Source organism: Emys orbicularis, chromosome 4 (assembly GCF_028017835.1).
Source record: "Emys orbicularis isolate rEmyOrb1 chromosome 4, rEmyOrb1.hap1, whole genome shotgun sequence".
NCBI classification, from domain to species: Eukaryota; Metazoa; Chordata; order Testudines; family Emydidae; genus Emys; species Emys orbicularis.
In genome coordinates, this window is record NC_088686.1 from 42,512,931 (window position 1) to 42,536,506 (window position 23,576).

At 43.8% G+C, this 23,576-nt stretch overlaps 1 protein-coding gene across 1 annotated transcript; it reads left to right on the plus strand.

Moving 5' to 3' along the window:
- Positions 1 to 6,411: 6,411 nt before the first annotated feature.
- Positions 6,412 to 11,231, plus strand: ZDHHC22 (zinc finger DHHC-type palmitoyltransferase 22). Its single transcript, XM_065404501.1, has 2 exons — positions 6,412 to 6,973; positions 10,966 to 11,231. The coding sequence occupies exons 1-2, from the start codon at positions 6,412 to 6,414 to the stop codon at positions 11,229 to 11,231; spliced, it is 828 nt and encodes a 275-aa protein (XP_065260573.1).
- The last annotated feature ends 12,345 nt before the right edge of the window (positions 11,232 to 23,576 follow it).

Genomic DNA, 23,576 nt, shown 5'->3' on the forward strand with positions numbered 1-23,576 from the left:
CTTTAAAAGGAGATTTTGCCTGATAGACTCAGACCACCCAAAGAGCCATTACTGCCTGTTCTGTAAATCTTTATCAATTCACAGATTATTGACCCTTTTTTGCCTTGCTCAATCTGCTAAATGTTATAAATCCATGTGCTAAAGTTCCTTAGGACACTGTCACTGGACAAGGTTAGCACAAGCAGATGCGAAAGAATATGGTTCTGAATGAAAAGTAACTGTTTTTTCATTTTCCTTTCCCCCTATTCACTACATGGATTAATGACCTGAATATGTCTGACATACAAAGACATGTCTGAAATACAGCAGGTTAAGAATGTGTCTTTAGGTAGCAAACTTTCCAGTTAGACACCTTAAAATTAGCCCAGACTGATTTTTGGCATGCAACAAAGAGTGAAAACATAATGTGTTCCCTCACAGATATATTATATGCCAAATTTTAGCCCACAGCATATTTTTACAGCTGAGTTATAAGCCCTGGAAAAGACAAGACATAATGAGACATCAACAAACAAACAAACCAGACAAAAGCTTGGCCCACACAGACGGGAACACGCTGCTGTCATTTAGTGTATTTCCACATTAAAGCTAATGATGGAGAAGGAGGAGGATGAAGATTGGCTGGATCAGGGAACTACCTATACTTCATCTCTAGGCCACAGATTCAAATACAGCACAAGTCTGATAATATCAGAAAGTCATGACCTTCTATCAACTGTTTAGTTGCCCTAATGTGAGCAAGTTGATCTCGGTCCTTTCCCTTATTGATGGTGTCCTCATCACTAAAGCCACCAGCACAATTTGCACAGCATGACTGGCAACCTAGGTAAAAAAACAGGAACATAATGTTATGTTCCCGAGTTCATCCCGCCTGCCTTTCAGCACTGCTCAATGGCCAGCAGCTCTCAATTATAGACAGGAGCTTAATTTTAGTCTCTGATTTTAGGAAGTCTTGGCCCTTGTTGACAATTTCAGTAGAGTAGCTAAGGACTGAACACAGCCCTGGTACTGAATTCCCCTCTGCCCCATAATGTTGGTGGCCCCATCAATACAGGTTTAAAGTCTCTTGGTGAGTGGTGTGGGGTAATCTTGCCATTCTGATACCCATTCTTTACTTTATTTCATGGCTAAACAGAAGACATCAGGTTTTCTCTGCCACATTTGATTAGCATTCAATTTTACCTAACACAACGAAACAGAAAACCCTCCAGATATTATGGATGTCCAGATTTTGAAAAGTAATTGACTGGAAAAAATCAACTGGAAGGATATAAGGTTTATTTGGACCTTAAGTGAAAATTTGAAACAAGCACCACTGAACATACTACAGACGGGATCCATTTCATCCAAACTATAGAATCAAATAACATGTATTAAATTACTCCCTTCTGTGAAATATAACCAATGGGCTGTCTCCTGAATGCAAACCTAATGGGACTGTTTGAAGCTATGCACATTTTTATTGGAAAAATATAAAAGAAAACATAATTTGGGCTGTGATTTAGTGAGAGTTCACTGATGATCTCTGTTACATGTGAAGCCAGAGAGCATGAAACATGGAATAGACTGGTACTGCATTTTATTTTGCTTAACATGGGCCAAGCATAGTGGATTAGATGTCTCAGGGAACAGACTATAGAGCAGGGGTGGGCAAACTTTTTGGCCCAAAGGCCACATCTGGATATGGAAATTGTATGGCAGGCCATGAATGCTCACACAATTGGGGGTTGAGGTGCAGGAGGGGGGGAGGGCTCCAGCTGTGAGTGCAGGCTCTGAGGTGGGACCAGAAATGAGAAGTTCAGGGTGCAGGAACGGGGTCCGGACTGGGACCGAGAGATTCAGAGGGTGGGAGGGGGATCAGGGCTGGGGCAGGGGGGGTTCGGGCATGGGGGAGGGGGGTTGCAGGCTCTGGGCGGTGCTTACCTCAAGCAGCTCCCAGAAGCAGCAGCATATCCCCCTTTCCGGCTCCTATGCGGGGGCATGGCACTGGGCAGCTCTGCGTGCTGCCCCGTCCGCAGGCGCCACCCACGCAGCTCCCATTAGCCGCGATTCCCGGCCAATGGGAGCTGTGGGGGTGGCTCTTGGGGTGGGGGCAGCATGCAGAGCCCCCTGGCTGCCCCATGCATAGGAGTGGATGGGGGACATGCCACTGCTTCCGGGAGCCGCGCAGAGCTACAGCATGCGCAGAGTGGGCAAGCTCCTGACCCTGCTCCCCGGCTGAAGCTCAAGGGCCGAATTAAAATGTCTGAAGGGCCGGATGCGACCCCTGGGCTATAGTTTGCCCACCCCTGCTATAGAGACTTTCATCTACTATGGTCAAGTGTAGCCCAGGTTAGTGGTGACCAAAAGATGCAATCAAATGATGGCTGTTTGATAGATTGTGTGGAATGAGTTAGTGAATTCCCAGTCTACTTCCTAGTAGACAACTGTCCACATCAGAGAAATCACCTTCGCACTTGGCACTAATTGATCCTGTCTCAGGAGAGAGTTTAAAGGGTCAGTGGACCATGGAGATCAAACTCCCTCCAAGTCAGGGGTGAGACACTGGGGGCTGGCTCTGGAGTGGTGTGTGGGAGAAGTTCACAGTGCCATTCTACAAGAACTACCAGTGCAATGGGTAATAATAATAATACCTAGCCCTTTTATATAGTGCTTTTCATACAGAGATCACAAAGCCTTTATGAAGGAGGTAAATGTTATTATCCCTGTTTTTACAGATGTGGAAACTGAGGCATGGAGTGGTCAAGTGATTTATCTAAAGGCATCCAGCAAGGCAGCAGCAGAGCTGTGAAAAGAACCCATGTCTCCTGTACACTAGCCCACACTGCCTCTCTAAAAGAGAAAATGGGAGACTTACATTTCTCTGTCAATCAGTCTAGCTTCTTTCACTAGTATGACATTGGGGGCGGGGGAAGGGAGAGAATAATACTAATTCCTGAAGTAAATATTGATGTCATTTGTTTTAATACAGACCCACAAATTAACCATTGCTCTTGTTATTTCAGTGAGTGGACAAGCTAATTTGTCTAGCTTTTCTCAAATCTCTCTCTCTCACACACACAAACACAGACTCAAATTCCTCCCTGATACAACTCCACTGAAGTCAATGGAATTATACGAGAATTAATCCTGACCCCTCCTCCCCAATCTCCCACTGCACAAACACAATAATGTGAACAGAGAAAAACAATTTATACCATATTTTAAATATGAAGTCAGTATTTTGCTAGTCACAAAACTGTGAGCATCAAAGTCTGGAAGAGCATGTTAATGAAAGCAGCAGGCATAACTTAGCCACTGTACCACTCCAGTGGGAAAAGCTGCTCACTTTCTCTTATACATTTCATTAATAATCTGTAGCTTGTGGTGCTACCAGTATAGGAAGAATTAATGTTTTTCATGTTATTCAGTCCCTTCAGTCAATGATCCTCCATTACATGAAAAGGTTTCAATGTATTTTTTCAGTTATTTTGATGTAAGCTGTTAAAATAAGAAGAAAACACTGATTGTTTAACAGTAGAAGGTAGGCCGGTATATTCCTTCTTTTAAGGCTCACTCTAGTTTAAAATCAATAAGCCAAGGAAATATTAAAAGATTTTGTTTATTTGGGATCATGACAGGGAGATCATTAGGATGGGAGTGAAGGCTGGGTGAATGCTGCCCAGTTTTCCCCACATTTCTGCTGAAGTGCATCTCAGTCATGTCTCATTTCAGCTCCATTGTGCACAGGCCTGGCTTCCTCTGGCTTTTGTTATCCTAAATGTTTTTTTCTCTGATATGTTGAATCATGAAAGTGAGCTGAGAAAAAAACGTTATTTATGCAACAAAACAAAAAAGCATTAAATAAAAAAATCTGTCACTAACCCCCACAGTGTGTGTGTGGGGGGGTAGTTCTTTGTCTCACAATGTGTATCTCCTTAGAAGCTGAGACACAGGAGTACACCCTAGTCCTGCCCTGCCATGCACTCCACTTAGATGTGAGTGATGGGCCTCCCTGGCAAAAGCAGAGCCTGCTAATGAGTCTGAATCACAGGATGGTTCTTATGAAAGGGATCAATCCTAGGACCAGTTTGCAGCCACCAACCTGTATTTTCTTTCTCCTGTGACCAGTTCAGAATTTGAATCTTGGTCTCCAGAGGTTCAAAGCACTAAGTCAGGGAGCCTCCTTGTGCCCCTTTCAAAAGGCAGACATTTATTTGACAAGCTGTGAGTGTTTGTCAATGTCTTGTGTGTGGGTGTTTGTGTGTGTGTGTGCACGTATTTTGGAGAGAGCGTGCATGTGTATTGTGTGTGGGGGGGGAAGAGTGTGCTAGTTACTCAGCACTTATGGACGTGGAGTAATTAAAGCTCTGTGCACAGGTTCTCTGGGACCCGTTTAGCATACAGCACAGTGCACTTTACCCCCCTCCCTTCAATGCTCACTAGTTGACTAGGGTGCCAGAGGTCCGGAGGCTGCCAGCCAAGAGAGAGAGAGAGAACCCCTCCCAAACTTTCCAGCCTTCACAAAACTGTTCCTCGGGGCTGCTGCTCTTCCAAGGAGTGGCTCGTCTGCAGCAGGCGAGACGTTTCCATCCTCCCCCCCACCCTTCTGAGGCACCTGCTGGAGCAGCAGTTTCCAGCCGGCCGGGCTGCAGCGGGCCGGACCTGCTCTGGGCTCTGGGTAAGTGAGCTCAGATTCCTCTTCCTTCCCGTCTCCTGCCCCACTGCCAGCAGCTCCACGGTGCTACAACTGGTGGAACTGATGGGCTTTCAGAGAGCCCAGGCTCCAGGGCGCACAGGGACACCTTCCCACTACGTACGGGGTGCTGGTAGGGTGGGAGGGATCCCAGGTGCCGGGGCCCGGCGGCACACAATACTCTGGCTGGTGCTGCAGGGACAGCTGCCTCCAGTGCCACTGCTCCCAGGAGGGCTCCTGCCGGAGGCACTGAAGGGACAGCTCCCTATTTCTCCCGAGGCTCTTGCCTATTAAGCACAGGGAGGTTCCTGCTGGAGGTGCTGAAGGGACAGCGCCCCATTGAGCCGCCTGCGGCTGTTGGGAGAGGGCTGCTAAGGGAGAAGCTCCCCGAGCCTCTGCTGTTCACACCGCGGCTGCTGCTAAGCCAGCGGCTGGCCTCGAAGGGACACCAGCTTCTTCCCAGCTCCCTTGGACTCCGGCCACAGCAGCTCCGGGCAGCCAGGTAACAAGAGCAACAACTATGCACTCCTAAAAACCAGCAAGCAAGGGGATTTCAAGGTTATTCCGTGTGCCAACCAGACAGCAAGCCAGACGAGCTCGGAGAGGGGGGTGAGCTGATCTGGAGACTGCCCAGCGGTCCCGCCAGAACCAGGATGGGGCTGCCAGTGTTGGCACCAAAGAAAGTTCCCAGTGGCTACTAAATCTTTAAAGTTTAAGGGACAAATGTGCTTCCGATTTAAGTTCCAGGCTGAAGTTTCCTTACAATGGTGGATAAGGTCCAGCCGGGGAGTGTAAGAAGCAGGCAGCGCTGGAACAGGCGGCTCCCTGCTTCATTTATTTGTCATAGGTCCTTGTACCCTTGTACATTTTAAATGTGTCTGGCACGGATGGAAAAAGAAAGAGCTAAACGTAGTCATCGCTGCGTTGGGGGAGCTGACATGGACCTGCCGAGATGGCTGCTGTTTTGTACCTTTGGTTTTTAGGGGATTTTGTTTGCTTGTTGGTGTAATCATGTGCATTGACTATACAATAACGACAGCCAGACACACACGCACAGCGCTCTGTTGCTGTTACAGAGTTCCTCGCACAACGCCGAAGGTTGCAGCTGGGGCAGCACTTAGCAGTTGTTTTGTGCATTTCCTAATTTTGCGCATGTAGGGACAACAGTCATTGAGGTAATCTGCAGATCTGTGGCTTCAACGGATAAATTAGAGTTTGGGATTTGATCCGTATTGCAGGGGATTAGAGCAACCACCCTTTCTCTCTTCCCTTCTTCCCCCACCTTCCTTCGGACATGCAACACAAAAATTGACCCTGCCTGTAAAAGGAACTCCTGTAGTAGAGAAAAGGGGAGCCGCGGAGCGAGCTTGGTGCTGATGCAGCCGGCAGACAGAGGCTCCAGACACCGCAGCCTCTGGAATCTAGTGGCAATGCCGCCTGCAAGCTCCCTGAAGCCAGGCACGGGGGCTGTGACAGTAACAGCTCGGAAATGAGGAGCGATCGTTCTCCAAGGAGCTTGTCTCTGTCACTCGCCACTGAACTGGTGGGGGTTTCATTGCAGTGAGTGTGGCAGACGGGAGGGAGGGGTGGGGGAGAGCAGCAGAGAGGGCATTGCCAGGAGCAAACAGGGGAGCCGGGGGGATGGGGAACCTGGAAGGAAATGGACGCATCAAGTATCCGTCCGAGGCGGTGATGTTTGTTCTCTTCTTGCTCTCCCTGCAGGAATGTAATCCACAATGCTAGTTCTCAGGGTGCTCAATGTTGTTGCTCCAGCCTACTTCCTGTGCATCTCCTTAGTGACCTTCGTCCTCCAGCTCTTTCTCTTCATCCCCAGCATGTTCAAAGACCCTTCCACCACCCCACTTTTCTCTCCTGCTCTGCTGCATGGGGCCCTCTTCCTCTTCCTCTCAGCTAATGCCCTGGGGAACTACATCCTTGTGATACAGAACTCCCCTGAGGACCTTGGCAAGTGCCTGAACTCGGGCGGAGGAGCCGAAGTGGTGGTGGACCGGCCGGACGGAAGCAGGTTCCCTTGCTCAGCCTTGCCCAGCACCCACTTCTGTAGACTGTGTGCCAGAGTCACCCAAAGGCATGACCACCACTGTTTCTTCACAGGGAACTGCATCGGGAGCAGGAACATGCGGAACTTCGTCATGTTCTGCCTCTACACCTCCTTGGCTTGTCTCGACTCCCTGGTGGCAGGGGTGGCTTACATTTCTGCAGTGCTCTCTATGTCCTTTGCAAACCCACTGGCCTTCCTCACCCTCCTGCCTCACTCCATCAGCCAGTTCTTCTCAGGTAAGCGGCCTCTCTCCCAGAGAAAGAACATGGTCTCCCTTTGCCCAAATGCGTCACTTGGGTCCTGCTCTTTTCCAGGCAACTTTGTGAGGGGCGGAGGGCGGGGAAAGGGAAGGGAGGGGTTCCTGTGCTCACGGATCTCTTCATTGATGCTTGGTGTACATTTCCTGCAGGACTTTAGCACTGTGATCAAAGGCCCTATTGAAATCGAGGCTGGCTGGGCCCCAGCCAGGTTCCAGACACAGCCCTCTTCATAATTTATTAGGTTCTAAAAAAACCCAAACCCAGCGCCTAAAACAGAGCGTCAGTGAGCAGGGCTGGTGGGCACAGAGAGAGTCCAGTGCAACTCGGCAGCAGGAGAACGAATTTCACTCATTATCCTAAAGCAGAGGGGTGCTTCCGTGGGTGGCTGGGGCTGGTTCTCAAGTTCTTCAGAGGGGGGAACCATATCCTAATAGAGATTGAGTGAGGGACACTTCCCCTTCCATTTGCCATCACCTGGTCACTCCTCCACTCCCATTAGACACACACCCAGCCCCACTGCCTTTCCCATTCGCCACCATCCAGCCCCACCTCCCCTTCAATTCGCCATCACCCTGCCCCATCTCCCCATCATAAAACACACACCCAGCCCCACCTCCTTTCCCATTAGACATCACCCAGCCCAGTCACCCCTCTCATTAGACACAAGCCCAGACCCACTTCCTTTCCCCTCCCAATAAACACACCTCGCCCCACATCCCCTCCCTGTGGCAAGTACAGCAGCTGCTCGCATGGAAAATCAGTGTTAGGAAATTATGTTAGCTTCTTTTAATGTTATCTAGCAGGTGGAAACAAAGAAGAGAATTAGTATGATGTGACCAACCAGCTCTCCACAGATCTCCAGATAGTTCTTTGCAGACCACAGTTTGAGAGCCACTATTGATCTCTGAAAGCGCCCCACGCCAAAAGCAAATGTATTCAGAGGAATAATCTCTTGCTGCTGACCCTGCCTTTTTATGCCTTTCAAGGTGCCCTTTCCCCATCCGCATCTTTTCCTGCTCCTCATCAATTCTCCCCCTACTCCTCTAACTTCTTTTCCTGATCCTTCTCCCACAAATCTGCCTCAGCACCTCTAGTTCTGTCCTGCCTCATCTCACCATGCCCCTGAGCCCCTCCAAATGCACCAAGTCTAAATTTGAGACAAAACCCTAGAATGAAGGGCATTTGAAAAGTCGCTACACAGAAAGCTTAGAGACTAGTGGTACTCTGAAAGTGACTAAGTAAAAATGTCATTCTTTTAACCATCAGACCTGCAGCCTGTGTGTATCAGAATCAGGTCTCCTCACTTTACTGACTAAAACAGGACTTCTGCTCTGACCCCTGCAGAGCCACTCAGCTCAGGGAGAGGATCAGGATTGTATTCTGGGGTCATGAATCAACAGGACTGTTACTATGTTTTGATTACAGAATTTTGCTAATGATACATGAGCCAGAAGGAACCCAGCTTGATTTTCAGATTCCAGGCTGAGAAGGCTGGCATTTAAAAACAAACAAGCAGAAATTTACTTAGAAAAGTATCCAATTTTGGCATGGTAGTCACTGAAAGACAATAGACATGGAACCCTGCCATGAGATTTTGATGGAGTCACTTTTCCAAGTAGAACCACATTTTAAATAACATTGGATAAACTTCTTCAGAATGAATAACGTCAGACTTGATGCTCTCCTCTTCTAAGCTATGCTTGACGCAGCAAAATGGAGTGGGGGGAAGAGGTGAGGAGGCTACCAGGGTGCTGGTTATGACTCTTTGATTCTGTGGGCTGATCTGCATCAACCCTGGCATATGTTAGAGCAAAAACCTAGGCTTCACTAATTTATGCCACTAGTGTATGGACCCTAAGGGACCATGTATTAACTGAGGATCAGTGCAGCAGAGCAGAACTCCACCACACTCCAACACATCCTTTTCCTCCTCTGACATGCTCTCTATGCTGGCAGCAGGTGACCACTGGAATAGGAGATGGAACTGCTAGATTTATGCCAGCTGGATTAATTCTCAGCTGGCTAGTTGTGGCCAGAATCTGTGTTCAGGAGGCACAAAAGAGCCAGCATGGATATCAGAATTTGTCCCAGTATCTATAAATTCAGCATCATGATTCAGCATTTCTGGCATAAATAATGTGCAGCAATAAGAGTGAGATCACATCAGGTTCACAAGGAACAGAAGTAAATTTGGGTTTAAAATGGTCTCTGGTAATGAGAGGGGTATTTTTGTAAATGTCTGTCAGATTGGATCTACTGACAAAACTATATACTACTGTTTATTTGGATAACCTAAGAATAAGATGAACAAACCTTATGTCCATTAAGTATGGCTCAGGGAAGCTTTATACTTGCAAGAAGAGACAAAGGATTCCTCTTCTCACAACATGGTGACTTTCTGCATCATGGCCTCAAATAAATCTTGCAGGCTTGTTGCAAAGTCCCCAGCTCCCAACAGAGCATTATCAGGAAAAATGAACCAATCTCTATCACTCTTGTGCTTCCAATAAATGCTGAGAAGCCCATGCTTGTATCTGACCTTCCTATTCAATATTTCAAGTTACCCTCACTAACCGGATTCTTCACCTCCTTAAGGGGATCTGTTCTCCCCTTGCCATGTTGTGCATGATGTCTACTGGGATCTGACAATGTGATATTGAATTTAAAAAGCAATGTTTAATGGTTCAAGTGTTCAGGACTGAAAAGCCAGATGCTGTAATCTGTTTGAAAAAAATCGTGTGAATGTTCTCTCCTAGCCAAGTCCAAAACTTGAAGTGAAGTCAAAGTGTAATTTTGTGGCAGCCAACAGCTAGACTATTAATTACAGCATTTCAAGATGGAGAAGCTGGAATTCATAGATTTTAAGGCCAGAAGGGACTATTAGATCATCTACTCTGAACTCCTGTATAACACAATTCCAATAACTGGAGGAGCCATGAGCTACTTACAGCCAGCCACCCAGCCCTGTTCTGGTGACTCCTGGTGAGAGAGGATGAGGCAGGACTGGCTATAAGACTAGCCAGCACTCCTGCATGGTTCCCTGTGGTGACTTCTGCTGAGAGAGGCTTGGATTAGAGTAACTTGAGTTGTCCCCCCTGCACCATTTCTACATTCTTCTCTTCAGGAGGGAAAGGTAACATTAGAGAAGTTCTTTTAAAAGACCTGTAAGGAATTAGTTATGATACATTTCATAGTTATATAAGTACTAAAAATATTGGCAGATCCTGAGCGGGTGCAAATTGGCCTATATACTGATATCATACTATATAGATATAGATATATAGGGCCAGAATTATAGCTGCTGTAAATTTTCACAGCTCCATTGACTTCAATGGAATTAGGCCAATTTGCACCAGCTGAGGATCTGCCCATATTTTTTAGTACTTATATGTGTATAAAATTATATATAACTTTTTCAAAACAATGATTAGAAGTACCTGTCAGATTCAATGTTTCCATAAGTCTTTTAGCGTGCTGTAGCCATGTACACAAGAGATGCTACTGTGCTGCAAGCTAGTGCATTGTAGATTCAGACCCTGCTTTGCTGTGCAAAAACATCCCGTGTAGACAAGCCCTATGTCATTTAGGCACTTTTGAAAATGTTACTAACAATGATTAAAATACATTTTATATTTTGTGGAATTTTCACAAAAATTCCTTTAAGCCCTGATCCTACATATTAATAGTATAAACACTAGTCTACTCTAACCTCTACCATTTTAATATTTTCCCCAACAGTGTTAGTTGCATTGATTATCATGAATGAAATACTTCAATTAGAATAATTAGAATGATTAATTCTCTTTTTCCTTCTAGCTCTCCAGTTGTATAATTGTTATAGAATATAATTCCGTTTCCAGGACTCTTCAGGTTGAATATTTCTGGAGGGCTAATATACTAATATGTGGGGTGTGTATAAAATGCTGTTTCTTTTTTCTCTTCCCCCTCTCCTGGCTCTGGAACTGCAGGAGCTCTCCTTAGCTCTGAAATGTTTGTCATTCTCATGCTGTACCTCTGGCTTGGAATTGGACTTGCCTGTGCTGGCTTCTGTTCCCACCAGATACTGTTGATCTTACGAGGGCAAACTCGCTACCAGGTGCGGAAGGGGATGGTGGTAAGAGCCCGGCCCTGGAGGAAGAACCTGCAGGATGTCTTTGGGAAGAGGTGGCTAATAGGACTTCTCATTCCTATACTAAATGTGGGAAGTGACTATCACAGGCATAAAGACAAGTAACTCTCCACAACACACACACACAGATATACCCCTACTTTCTCATACTCTGCTGCAACACGGCAAAGTTGGGATATTCCATCTCTCAGTACTGCAGACTCTGGGGGGAAGGGATTGGCTAGCAAACTGAACAGAAATAAGGGATTGTCTTTCTGTTCTGTGCTTGTACAGTGCCTAGCACAATGGGGTCCACATCCATGACTAGGGCTCCTAGCCGCTATGTTAATACAAATAATAAATATTAATAAGGAGATCACAAACCATGTAGATGAAGAGATACTGCCGCTTTGTAGACACATCACTGCACCTGTGTACATGGCAACGGTCTCTGTACTATTAGAAAAATAATATTCAAATCCTCCTTTAGGCTCCTTTCTCACTCTTTTATCTCCCCCCTCTCTCTTGCTCTCTCTCTCTTATCTAACCTATGCCTTCTCCCACAACTGGCAGCAGGATCCTTCTCCATTTAGCTGATAGCCCATGCTATCATGGCTAGATTGTAAGCAAAGTATATGTTCCTGTGGGGGGTTTCCAAGTTGGAGCTTTATGAAGCATAAAGTGACCTGAGACAGAAAGAAGCATTTAACAATAAAACTTTAGTGCAGCCAAACCCTCTAGGAAGAGGCTGCTAGGAAGGCAGAGAGAGTCTAGTCTCTATAGACTAGAAATTAGGGATGGAAAGGACTTATTAGGTCTCTTGATCTCCAATTATTCTTGATCTCTTCCCTTCGTAGGTGTATGAAGGGATAGCAGCTAATAGACTGACCATGAGGCCTATCAGGATTGCAGCTCTATTGGCTGCTTCTCAGAGTATTTCTTCTTCAACTCCCCACCCCCAACCCTTGCCTTATGACACAGTCCATGGCACAATTGTCTATCCCGCTCCAAGGACCAGCAAGCGGATCTAATAATGGACCTTGGATCAAATAAGGCAGAGATACAAGGAAAGAAAACTGTGAGCATGAATGGAAAAGATGCATTTGAGAGTTGGGCTGTGTGTGAGTGATTGTGTGACAGAGGTAGGCTGGGGGTGACTTGCATGAGTGAGTGACAGAAAGTGCATGCACACAGACTGGGCTGGCAGGAGAGTGGCAGCATTTAAATGTACATCCTGATGCAGCACACAGTCAAAGATGGTTCGTCCATGTTGAGTGGTGTTCAGAGTTCAGACCTCACTGGAAGACAGTGGGGTTCTCCAAAGACCGTGACACTTTGCTATCATTTTGTAGTAGTATTAAAAATTAACAAAATTATTACCTCAAACATTCCTGCCATACCTTTACCATAGGCTCTTCAGAGGTTCTTAAACTGGGGGGACGTGGAATGTGTTCTGGGGGGGCATGAGAAGCTTTAGGAAAAAAATTACTGTGCATATTCAGAGCTGGGTGGCCGAAGAGTGGTGGCCATACCCAGGGCCGCCGAGAGCAGGTTCGGGCCCTGGTGAAAATTTTTTTTCGGGCCCCCCAGCAAGGGCAGACCGGCTAAACAGGGCCGATGAGAGGGGGGGAAGCCGGGGAAGCTGGGCCCGGAATTTTTTCGGGCCCCTCAGCAAGTGCGGACCAGCTAAACAGGGCCGACAAGAGGGGGGGAAGCCGGGGAAGCCGGCCCCCAGGCCCCCTTCCGGACTGCCGGGCCCCGGTAATTTGTACCGGCTTCCCCCCCCCTCATCAGCCCTGGCCATACCATATCATGCCATCCTTACTTCTGCGCTACTGCTGGCAGCAGTGCTGTCTTCAGAGCTGGCTGCCTGGCCAGCAGCTGCCACTCTCCACTCTGCCTGGTGGTGCTGGTGTGGGGGAGGTCAAGTAAATTACAACAGACACAAAGAAGGGGGGTGCGATCAAGTTTGAGAACGAATGCTTTAGGACATTTCCTCTAGCCCAGGTATAGTGGGGTACATTCATCATGGTGTGTCTCCAACAAAGAAGTTAACGGAGATACTATTGGGATTAATCAGCCCAGTATGTCAGTATGTCCTGCTGCAGCAAACCCCATCATATCAGTGCTGAGACACCATGCTGATAGGTGCCTTAAAAAAAGACACTACCACATTTCAAAAATTATCACAGTGCTTTATTCCCAGGGGCTTATTATAATGAGAAGAAGCCTCTGTTATGGTCATCTTTGCATTAGCCAGTGTGGCCTGGATGGGAATCTACTACTTCTCTTAATAGACTGGAAGGACCGCTGTTAAGCAATGAAAGCTGTATTTCTTCCTTGAACACCACTCTTAATCTATCCTGGGGGAGGAGCATAATACCTGCTATCAAAGTTGTGTTTCTCCCATAGCAGTGCACAGCAGTCATTCCTACAGACAGACAGCTCTATCATGATCCCAGAGTGTACAGAAATAACAAACAGACACAGTACATTGTGATGAGCTGCGTGACCTTGAGAATATACTGCAGAAATAACTAGTTGTGTAGGTAGAACACACATAAACAATATTCTTTCCACATCGAATGTGTGCTCGCATGAACACACCAGTATTTACATGTATAGTATGCTGTATTTTCACTAACAGACAACAATAAAGTGTTTTGATTTTTTAAGTTATCTTCTGGATGTTGTGCTCTTTAACTGCTCTTTTGTTCTATTTGTGTGTGTGGACATGTATGTGTATAACAGCATATTTAGCCACCTTATATGTACAGTCGGAAGAAATTAGGAGTCAGGTCTCCTGGGTTCTTTTCCTGGCTCTGCCACTAATTCACTGTGTGACCTTGGGCAAGCCACTTCATCTCTCTACTTTAGTCACCCCATCTGAAAATGGATCTAATAACATAGGAGGGTTGTGAGGTTTAATTTGTGTTTGTAAAGTGTTAGGAGGTCCTCAGATGAAATGTGCTAGAGAAGTGTTACTATTATTATTATCCACAGATAGCTTGTCCGAGTGAATTACTACCTACTAGTACCCATACAACAGAAAAGTTCACCTTGACACTATCTCAACTAGGAAATGAATTAATTGTTTCTGACAGTCCCCTTGTATTGGATTGTGAGGAAGCACTTTGCACTGTATGCCTGACCTTAGAAGTATTCCCAGCATTATTCTTATTCCACAGTCTAGCTATCCAACTTCCTCTTCTCATCACTGATTCTATTTTTTATTCCTAAAGGGGACAGGCTTGCAAGACTTCAGCCAGTAGCTTTTTTTGTGTCAGCACAAATTATGAAATTATGTTGTGGAATTCTCATCCTCTGCCTGTGCCATTTTATTGGCACTGTCGGTTTGGTCAACTCCTGCTATTCACTGCCTGCAGACATGCTACCTCAGACTGTCATCTCATCAGGTATCACATACTAAGAAGGGTGGGGCCAGCTCAGTACTTGGAAGGGGGAAACTTCCAAGGAAAACCCAGATATTACACAAAGTAATGCTAGTGATTCAGTAAAAATCACTATTCTCTCCAAATCAGTAACCAGTGCCCCAGCCTGGTGCTAGAGACAGCTATGCTGACGGAAGATCCTGACCATTTCAGTCATAAAAAATTTCCACATTTTTAGCAAGTGTTAATCCTGGTATCACAGCCAAATTGCAGTATGGGGAACTGTATTGTGACATTTCCTCCTGAAATTTCAGTTATTCCTCACTTCCTGACCTAAGTTGATGTGTTGTGTTAATGTGGGCTGTTAAATAGCTTTTCTGAACCATGCTACAGGTGCCTGCATTTCAGCGGTAGTTAAGTGACTTCTGCTTGTATATCTTCTTGCAATTAATGTCTTTTGGGATGAAAGGCACTATAGAAATGTAACATTATTGTGCTATTGTATTTTGGCTTATCTCTCTGCTCTCCTCCCAACTCTGTGAACTGCAACATCCAAAATCTAAGAGTGGTGAGTCCCTTGGGAGCAGCAGTTGTCAGAGCTTCTCACTTATCCAAACACCCAGTCATCTCTTCTATATGGTACCTAAGGGTTCATCAAAATCCCAGAGGGAAAAGAACCCAAATTTTAACAACTCCAACCAGAACCTTTGCTCCTGGTTGAGACTTGGCAAATTAGGTCCAAGCCCAAGAGCAACATAGTTACTTCCAACAAATTCTCAGGAAATCACTTTGATGGTTCTAAAGTTTGATAAAAGTAAAGGAAAAAACTCTTCCCATTTTCAGCTTTTGGAAAGCTTTTTCTTAATGTTCAGAATAACAACAATTACAATAATAAAAACACATTTTGCAAGGTGATGGTCTCTAACAGGGGCTAACTGCTTCTACTATTTTGAAAACTAAATATTAAGGGCTTAGTCATGTTTGAAAGCCCAGCATTGTGCTGAGAGTGGTGTGAAGGTGGAGTGCACCATAAGGTTCTCCAGGGGGTAGGGGGTATTAGATGCTGCTCTCTGAGTCCAGTCAGGTGTGCTCTATTGGCTGGTACAGGGTTAGGAAAGCTGATTCATGGCCCCGTCTCTTACACCTTCTTTGTTGGTTGTGAACATGCATAGGGACCAGGCACATTCTGGCCCTTAATACGGTTTAAGATACTGAACTTTGAAAAGTGGCTATTTCAAAAAATGGTGATTTCGCTGAAGTCTGAAAAAGTCCTAGAAGTGACAGTAGAGACCAAACCAAATGAAAGCTCGCAGTGCAATGTCACTGCCAGAGAAGAGAAGCAGCCATCTTCTGCACTTGGCCACCATAAGCTGGAAGTGAGGACAGCACATAGCAAGAAAAAATTTGGCCTTGCTTAGGCCGACAAAAACATCTGCACAGATGCAGTGTTACTAACAGGGGTAGATAAAGTGACAGATTCACGAGAATAAAAAGGGAGCATGAATAACTGGTTTTGAGTCTGGTTGTCTGTAATTATAAGTTTCTTGCTGGAGTTGCTTTACTGATAAGTAGAAATTATGAGCTTTTTTGCTGTTGGTAGGGAAACAGTCAGCCCGTTAGGGGTTTCTTTGAGTTTTGCTTTGTTTTGAGTTACCTATAAAAGAGTTTAGTTAGTGTGGAGAAGCTTGGGATAAGTTCTTTTAAGAGGATTTCTATGAGCTTGGAGCCTGACTGCTACCTCCCCAGTGGCTAGGAGGAAGGCCGGCCACCAGAACCCTGCTGCTGAACACTCAACACCATCTCAGACTTTGGATAATTATATTTTGGAGTGCTCTAAACTATTGTGATTTTAGAGGTACTCAATAAAAACAAGGATTTTTAGGTGGAAGCACTCTTGTGTGTGCCAATCAGACGGAGGTGCTGTATCCCCCATTGATTTATTTCCTGACACCACCTGGAAAACAGAGACTAGTTACCATAGCTTTGAGTTCAGGTAATCCTGGGTAACACCTCACCCTGCCAGGAAAACCGAGTCCCGACTTCAAACCACAGGTCCAATTTCAAACCTCCCAACCTTCAATCCCAGCCCAAATACCAGATCCAATCTATGACAGGCTATCTGAGTTGAGCCTACCGCCATTTCAGATAGTCCCATGCCTGTTAGGTTAGCCATGAAATCTTGAGCTGATTCAGAAAATCATCTACATGGACGGTGAAATTGGCAAGCACAATCAGCCTGGCAAATCTTCTAGTCCTGCAGCAAGAAATTCATTAGCTTAAGTAGGGACTTTGCTGCACAGTGGGGCAATCTGCACACTAGAATCACCTTAGCTCAATCATGGGACTCACATACAAGATGGAAATGCTGTATCAGACCAAGTGTTTGAGTAGGAGACCCCCTGCATTTTAGGCTGGTTGCAAACACCACAGCCACCAAATCTCTCATTTGCTCACATTGTATTGAATGTGACATTCTGTATTTCTATTTCCACCCCTTTTTCAAACTATGATAAATTTTGTACAAATTATGCCTTGTAAGGTTTCTCCTGAAAACTCATGATTTGCTGATCATTATTGTCCTGGTAAAATATGTGTGGCAACATTTTAAAAGTTATAAGATTCCACTGTATGATGTTACTAAGACATATTCTAAATCTGGGAAAGCAGCCACAAACCAGTTCCTCACAGATAAAAGACAAATTGATGCCTCATCAGGTGTCAACAGAATCAAATGGACTACCACTTGTTTAAGTGGCCATTCTTTGGCAGGAAAAAGGGTCTGAGTGAGAAATGGCAAAAAAAAAATCTGGAGGTTCCCATCCCCATATACTTTCTGTCTCCTGAACCCCAGCAGGAGATGATTCTCAAAGAAGAGGGAAAGTGTAAGAATGTGGGACAGACACCCTAAGATATCTCTCCCTTCATCTCTACTCATGGCATCGACAGCACTTAAAGGACAAAGGAAGCATCATTGGACTGTGTAGGGATCCTGGCAGAAATAAATTCAGCCAGTAAGACTGCTAGAACGTGGTGAGAGAGACTTTTGCTTTGAATTCACTTAGCTTGTTAAGTTAGGTATTAGATGTGTTTCACCTTTTATTTCTTTGTAACCAATTCTGACTTTTATGCCTCATTACTTGTAATCACTTAAAATCAATCTTTCTCTAGTTAATAAACTTGTTTTATTCTTTTATCTAGACCCTTGTGTTTGTACTGAAGTGTTTGGGAAACTCCATTTGAGATAACAGGATTTGTGCATATAATTTTCTATTAATAAATGACAGACTTTCTATGAGCTTGTATTATCCAGAAGGAGAGACCTGGCAGTACAAGATGCACATTTCTGGGGGAAGTCTGGGACTGGGAATTTGCTGGCATTGCTCTGCAGTGTAATTCAAGAATGGCTGGCTATAGCACTCATACAGTATAGCTGGGAGTAATTTACATGCTGGAGGCTATGTTTGAGTAGACCAGGAGTGGTTGCTCTCACAGTGAAGCAGTGTAAAAGACACACCAGGCTGGAGAATTGAGGTGACACAGCTGTTCAACAGTCTAGATTGTAACCTGGGTAATGTCACAACTTGGCTGGTAATGTCACAACTTGACTGGTAACAACTACGATCCAGCATCATTATCTAACCAGATCTTATTATCTTCTGGGAGAGAGGAGTTTAAGGGGGAAGATGGGTATTGTGTTGATGGGGAAGGAGAGCAAAGGAATGGAAAACCTGGCAAACTTAGCAGCGGTGCCAAGACTGACCTAGAGATGATAGGATGAAAATGGACAAATTAAATATGAGGTTCCAGTTAAATATGGCAGCATTTTGGAATGCATAAGAAGATGGATAACAATGCAGGAAGTTGGGAAATGATAACCCCTGTCTATATAACTCTGATGCAACCACATCTGGGATATTGGGGGGGAGGGATAGCTCAGTGGTTTGAGCATTGGCCTGCTAAACCCAGCGTTGTGAGTTCAATCCTTGAGGGGGCCACTTAGGGATCTGGGGCAAAATCAGTACTTGGTCCTGCTAGTGAAGGCAGCGGGCTGGACTCTATTACCTTTCAAGGTCCCTTCCAGTTCTAGGAGATGGGATATCTCCATAAATTTAATTTAATATTACATACCTCAGACAAACTGGAGGGATTTCAAAGAGGAGCAACAAATAATTAAGGAGATGAGAGATGGATTTACCAAAAATGATTTAAAAAACTGTATCTGTTTATTTTGGATAAATTAAAACAGAGGGGGGTTGTGGAAAAGATATGAAAACCATCTATAAGTATTTGACAGGAGTAGGAGGAATTATTTGGATGGGATCAGCAGGTATAATTAGGAGTGATGGGATCAATGTAAGAAAGTAAAATATAGGTTAAATTTCAGAAAATACTTCCAGACAGTGAGATCTGTTAGACAGTGAAATAATCTTCCTATGGAAGAGGCTGAAGCTCCATCACTTGGGAGATTTAAAACTAGAATGGCTAAAGCACTAAAGGCAGGGAACAATCCTGCATTGGTGAGAGGATGGGATGGGGAGATGGACTAGATAAGACCTCATATTTTTTCCTATCTCTAATTTCTATGAAGAAACAAAGATATTTGCACTAGTGCCAGATATAACAACTGGGAAACAAACTTAAACTGAGAAAGGGCCAGATGCTGAAGGCATTTAGCTAGCATTTCTTTATACATGGTGATGCCTACAAAACACTTGGCAAGAGGAGTTAAGCTGCTGGTGAGCTAATATTGTCTCATTATTTCTATGTATTCCCCCATCTGTCTATCTGTATCAATCTGCGGTATTTTGTCTTATACCTAGATGTAAGCTCCTTGGGACAGGGACCATCTTTTGTTTTGTTTGTACAGCACCTAACAGAATGGTCTTGGACTTGGACACCTGGTGTAAGACTGAGGCTCCTAAGTGCTAAAGTAATAAAAATACAATAATAAATAACATAATAAATTGAAAAGGGATGTCAAGTGAGTAAAAAAATTAATCGTGATTAATCGCATTGTTAAACAATAATAGAATACTATTTATTTAAATATTTTTGGATGTTTTCTACATTTTCAAATATATTGATTTCAGTTACAACACAGAATACAAAGTATACAGTGCTCACTTTATATTTATTTTTGATCACAAATATTTGCATGGTAAAAAAGAAACAAAAAAAATAGTATGTTTCAATTCACCTAATACAAGTACTGTAGTGCAATCTCTTTATTGTGAAAGTTGAACTTACAAATGTAAAATTATGTACAAAAAATAACTGCACTCAAAAATAAAACAATGTAAAACTTTAGAGCCTATAAGCCCACTCAATCCTACTTCTTGTTCAGCCAATCGCTCAGACAAACAATTTTGTTTATATTTATGGGAGATAATGCTGCCTGTTTCGTGTTTACAAGTGTTCGCATGGCACTATTGTAGCCAGCGTCACAAGATATTTATGTGCCAGATGCGCTAAAGATTCATATGTCCCTTCATGCTTCAACTACCAGGGGACATGCGTTCATGCTGATGATGGGTTCTGCTCGATAACAAACCAAAGCAGTGCACACCAACACATGTTCATTTTCATCTTATGAGTCAGATGCCACCAACAGAAGGTTGATTTTCTTTTTCAGTGGTTCAGGTTCTGTAGTTTCTGCATCAGAGTGTTGCTCTTTTAAGACTTCTGAAAGCGTGGTCCACATCTCGTCCCTTTCAGATTTTGGAAGGCACTTCAGATTCTTAAACCTGGGGTCCAGGTCTGTAATTATCTTTAGAAATCTCATGTTGCTACCTCCTTGCGTTTTGTCAAATCTGCAGTGAAAGTGTTCTTAAAATGAACATGTGCTGGGTCATCAACCAAGACTGCCATAACACGAAATATATTGCAGAATGCGATTAAAACAGAGCAGGGAACATACAATTCTCCCCCAAAGAGTTCAGTCACAAATTTAATCAACACTTTTTTTTTTTTAATGAGTGTCATCAGCATGAAAGCATGTCCTCTGGAATGGTGGCCGAAGCATGAGGGGTATAAAAATGTTCAGCATGCCTGGCATGTAAATACCTTGCAATGCTGGCTACAACAGTGCCATGTGAACATCTGTTCTCACTTTCAGGTGACGTAAAAAAGAAGTGGGCAGCATTAGCTCCCATAAATGTAAACCAACTTGTTTGTCTTAATGATTGGCTGAACAAGAAGTAGAACTGAGTGGACTTGTAGGCTCTAAAGTTTTATATTGTTTTGTTTTTGAGTAAAGTTATGTAACAAAAAAAATCTACATTTGTAAGTTGCACTTTCACAATAAAGAGATTGCACTACAGTACTTGTATGAGGTGAACTGAAAAATACTATTTTTTAAATCATTTTTACAGTGCAAATATTTGTAATGAAAAATAATAATATAAAGTGAGCACTGTACACTTTGTATTCTGTGTTGTAATTGAAATCAATATATTTGAAAATGTAGAAAAACATCCAAAAATATTTAATACATTTAAATTGGTATTCTATTGTTTAACAGTGCGATAAAAACTGCAATTAATCATGATTACATTTTTTTTAAATTTTTCATTTTTTTAGTTAAGCGCATGAGTTAACGGCGATTAATCGACAGCCCTAAAAATAAAATAATAACAATAAAATACACCAGTGACCACATTCTGCCCTGACTTACACTTTGTGCCATCTCAGCTGGTGAGTGCAGAATGAGGCCAACTAATTAGTTGATAAAGTGAATAAAGTACCAAAGCTTGAAAAAACAATTAACTGGGCAAACAGAAAAAGTTGTATAAAAAATTGATAACTGAAAGGAGGTATTAGATCTAAATAGAGTTCTCTGGACTCCCCCAATCCTGCATCTGTAGCATTATTTCCACATAGTAATTATATATATTCACAAGGGGGAATTAACTATCTGTGGAAAAAGGAAAGGATTCATGTATCTCTAAAGCTCTTTCCAGTACAATGACCAGACACAATAATTTTCAGTGTCTCAATATAGCCAGCAGAGGGCACATCCAAACAGTCTCTTGTTCTTAGAGAGACAAAGTGGGTGAGGTAATATCTTTTATTGGACCAACTTCTTTTCGTATAAGAGACAAGCTTTTGAGCTACACTCAAAAGCCTGTCTCTTTCGCCAACAGAAGTTTGTCCGGTAAAGGATATTATTTCACCCTCCTTGTATATCTGATATCCTGGGACCAACATGGCTACAACAACTCTGTTGTTCTTACTCTTCTTTTGTCCTTCCAGCTCAGCCTGGGTAGAATGGTCACAGAAAGCTGTGCCTCCACATCAGTGGGAATAGAACAAAGTTATTTCCTATTTAACTTATGTTTTTTCCCTTTCAGAATAAACTATTGCGGCCTGATTTTCAGAGGTGCCGAGTACCCACAACTCCACTTAAAGTCAGTGGGAGGTATACCCATCTAGCACCACTGAAAATCAGGCCCTTTATATAGAACATACAAATAAATACATGAAACTTCAGATGGAATAAGAGAGCCAATCTAAGACTAAACTCCAGTTCTGGAATGGTTTTAAAATGCTGGACAAAAACACCTTTCTGATTGGCTCAGCATGATGTCATAGCACCAAAAATAGATCATTCTGATTACCTTTGTTAGTAATACTCAGGAAATGTCAGGGGAAAACATTCTAAGGTTTTAAATAATTAGTGTTTCCTAATAGCAGTAAATGCCTCAAATATTTTGTGGGGACTGAGACGTGCCTTGCAGTATACCCCAGAACTATACAAAGAAATAGAATGCGTACAGTGGGCACAGTGAGTAGCAATGCCTTTGGTGGTAAAATGCAGTGTCACAGTATAGTAAAAGTAGTGAAATGCAGAGCTGTACTGCAACCCTAATCTGTCTCATTGTCAGCAGCAGAGAAGCAACAGGAATCTGTGAAAACTCATGCTGCTGCTGATCTTCTAAATACAAGGCCTCAATATAGACAGAGGCCAGAGTTCAGATCACACTTCATATCCCCTCATTTGAGATGATGTTTCCACAATACGGACAGACCACAGGGACTAGGTTGGTAAAATCTCATAACGTTTCACCTCTAGGTGGGAGGCATGGATCAGCGTTCACGTCACACTCCCCATCAGTGCCCGGCCTGGGCTGGGGAAGCTAACGATCCAACCAGCGTACCAAATTTGGTGATTAATCCTGGTCACGTGCCTCCTGAGGCACATTGCGCATAGGATTAGAAGAAGACCTCTAGGTCTTTACTTCAAATCTCACTCAGCTGAAAATTACAGAAAGTGACATGTTGAGTTGACAACATGAAATTGATTGGTCTTAGGCCAATTCCTAATTGGGACAGGTTTTTGCATTACAAAATCCATCATCAAAATTGGCCCATTGTTGACAGTTGCAGCAGAGAGATGTATGATTGAATGGATCAGGGAGACATGAACTCTCCTTTCAACCCTGTGAGGTGAGGCATGTTGGTGGACTTTGCACGAAAACCGCCTCTGTTGTAGCTGTTTGGTGATTATGCAGAAGACTTCAGTCTCCTGGACTGTCAACCTGTCACTTTTCATACAAGGTAACGTGTATTTTTAAAATATATGAACAAGCTAAACTTGTCACTTGGGAAGGTTGAATGGAATACAGAGGAATATAAAAACTTGCTTGGGTTAAAAAGAAGCAAAGGATTCTTTAAATAGCTCATGGCAAAGTATTACATTATCTCCGAAGTACTGAGGCAGAATCGACTATCCCATACTCCTACTCTCTCTCATCCCTTGTCAAATGCAGGGAAATATTTATTCTTTTTAAACATTGCAGGTCACTGTGAAAAGATCACATGGAAAATGGATTCTTTATAAACTGCCTGGGATAGAACTGGAGCCTCTCTCAGTAACTGGACACAATCAAAGAGGAGGAAGCTGGCGTTCTACTAGCTCAATTACATGCAGAACAAGAGCTGTCTTTTCTGCTCAGGAGATGGAATTTGCTTACTGAAACTCCAGAGGAAACATAATTGGGGCACAGTCTACATTTCCAATCAAAGCCTAAACCTAAGGATTATGCTGAAGTCAAGGTGCTGGGAGGCTGTATGGATTCTT

Excerpts from the sequence above, each read along its gene's own strand:
- ZDHHC22 (XM_065404501.1), top strand. The coding sequence starts at position 6,412 with ATGCTAGTTCTCAGGGTGCTCAATGTTGTTGCTCCAGCCTACTTCCTG. Across the intron at positions 6,974-10,965 it reads CATCAGCCAGTTCTTCTCAG|GAGCTCTCCTTAGCTCTGAA; the intron begins GTAAGCGGCCTC and ends CTGGAACTGCAG.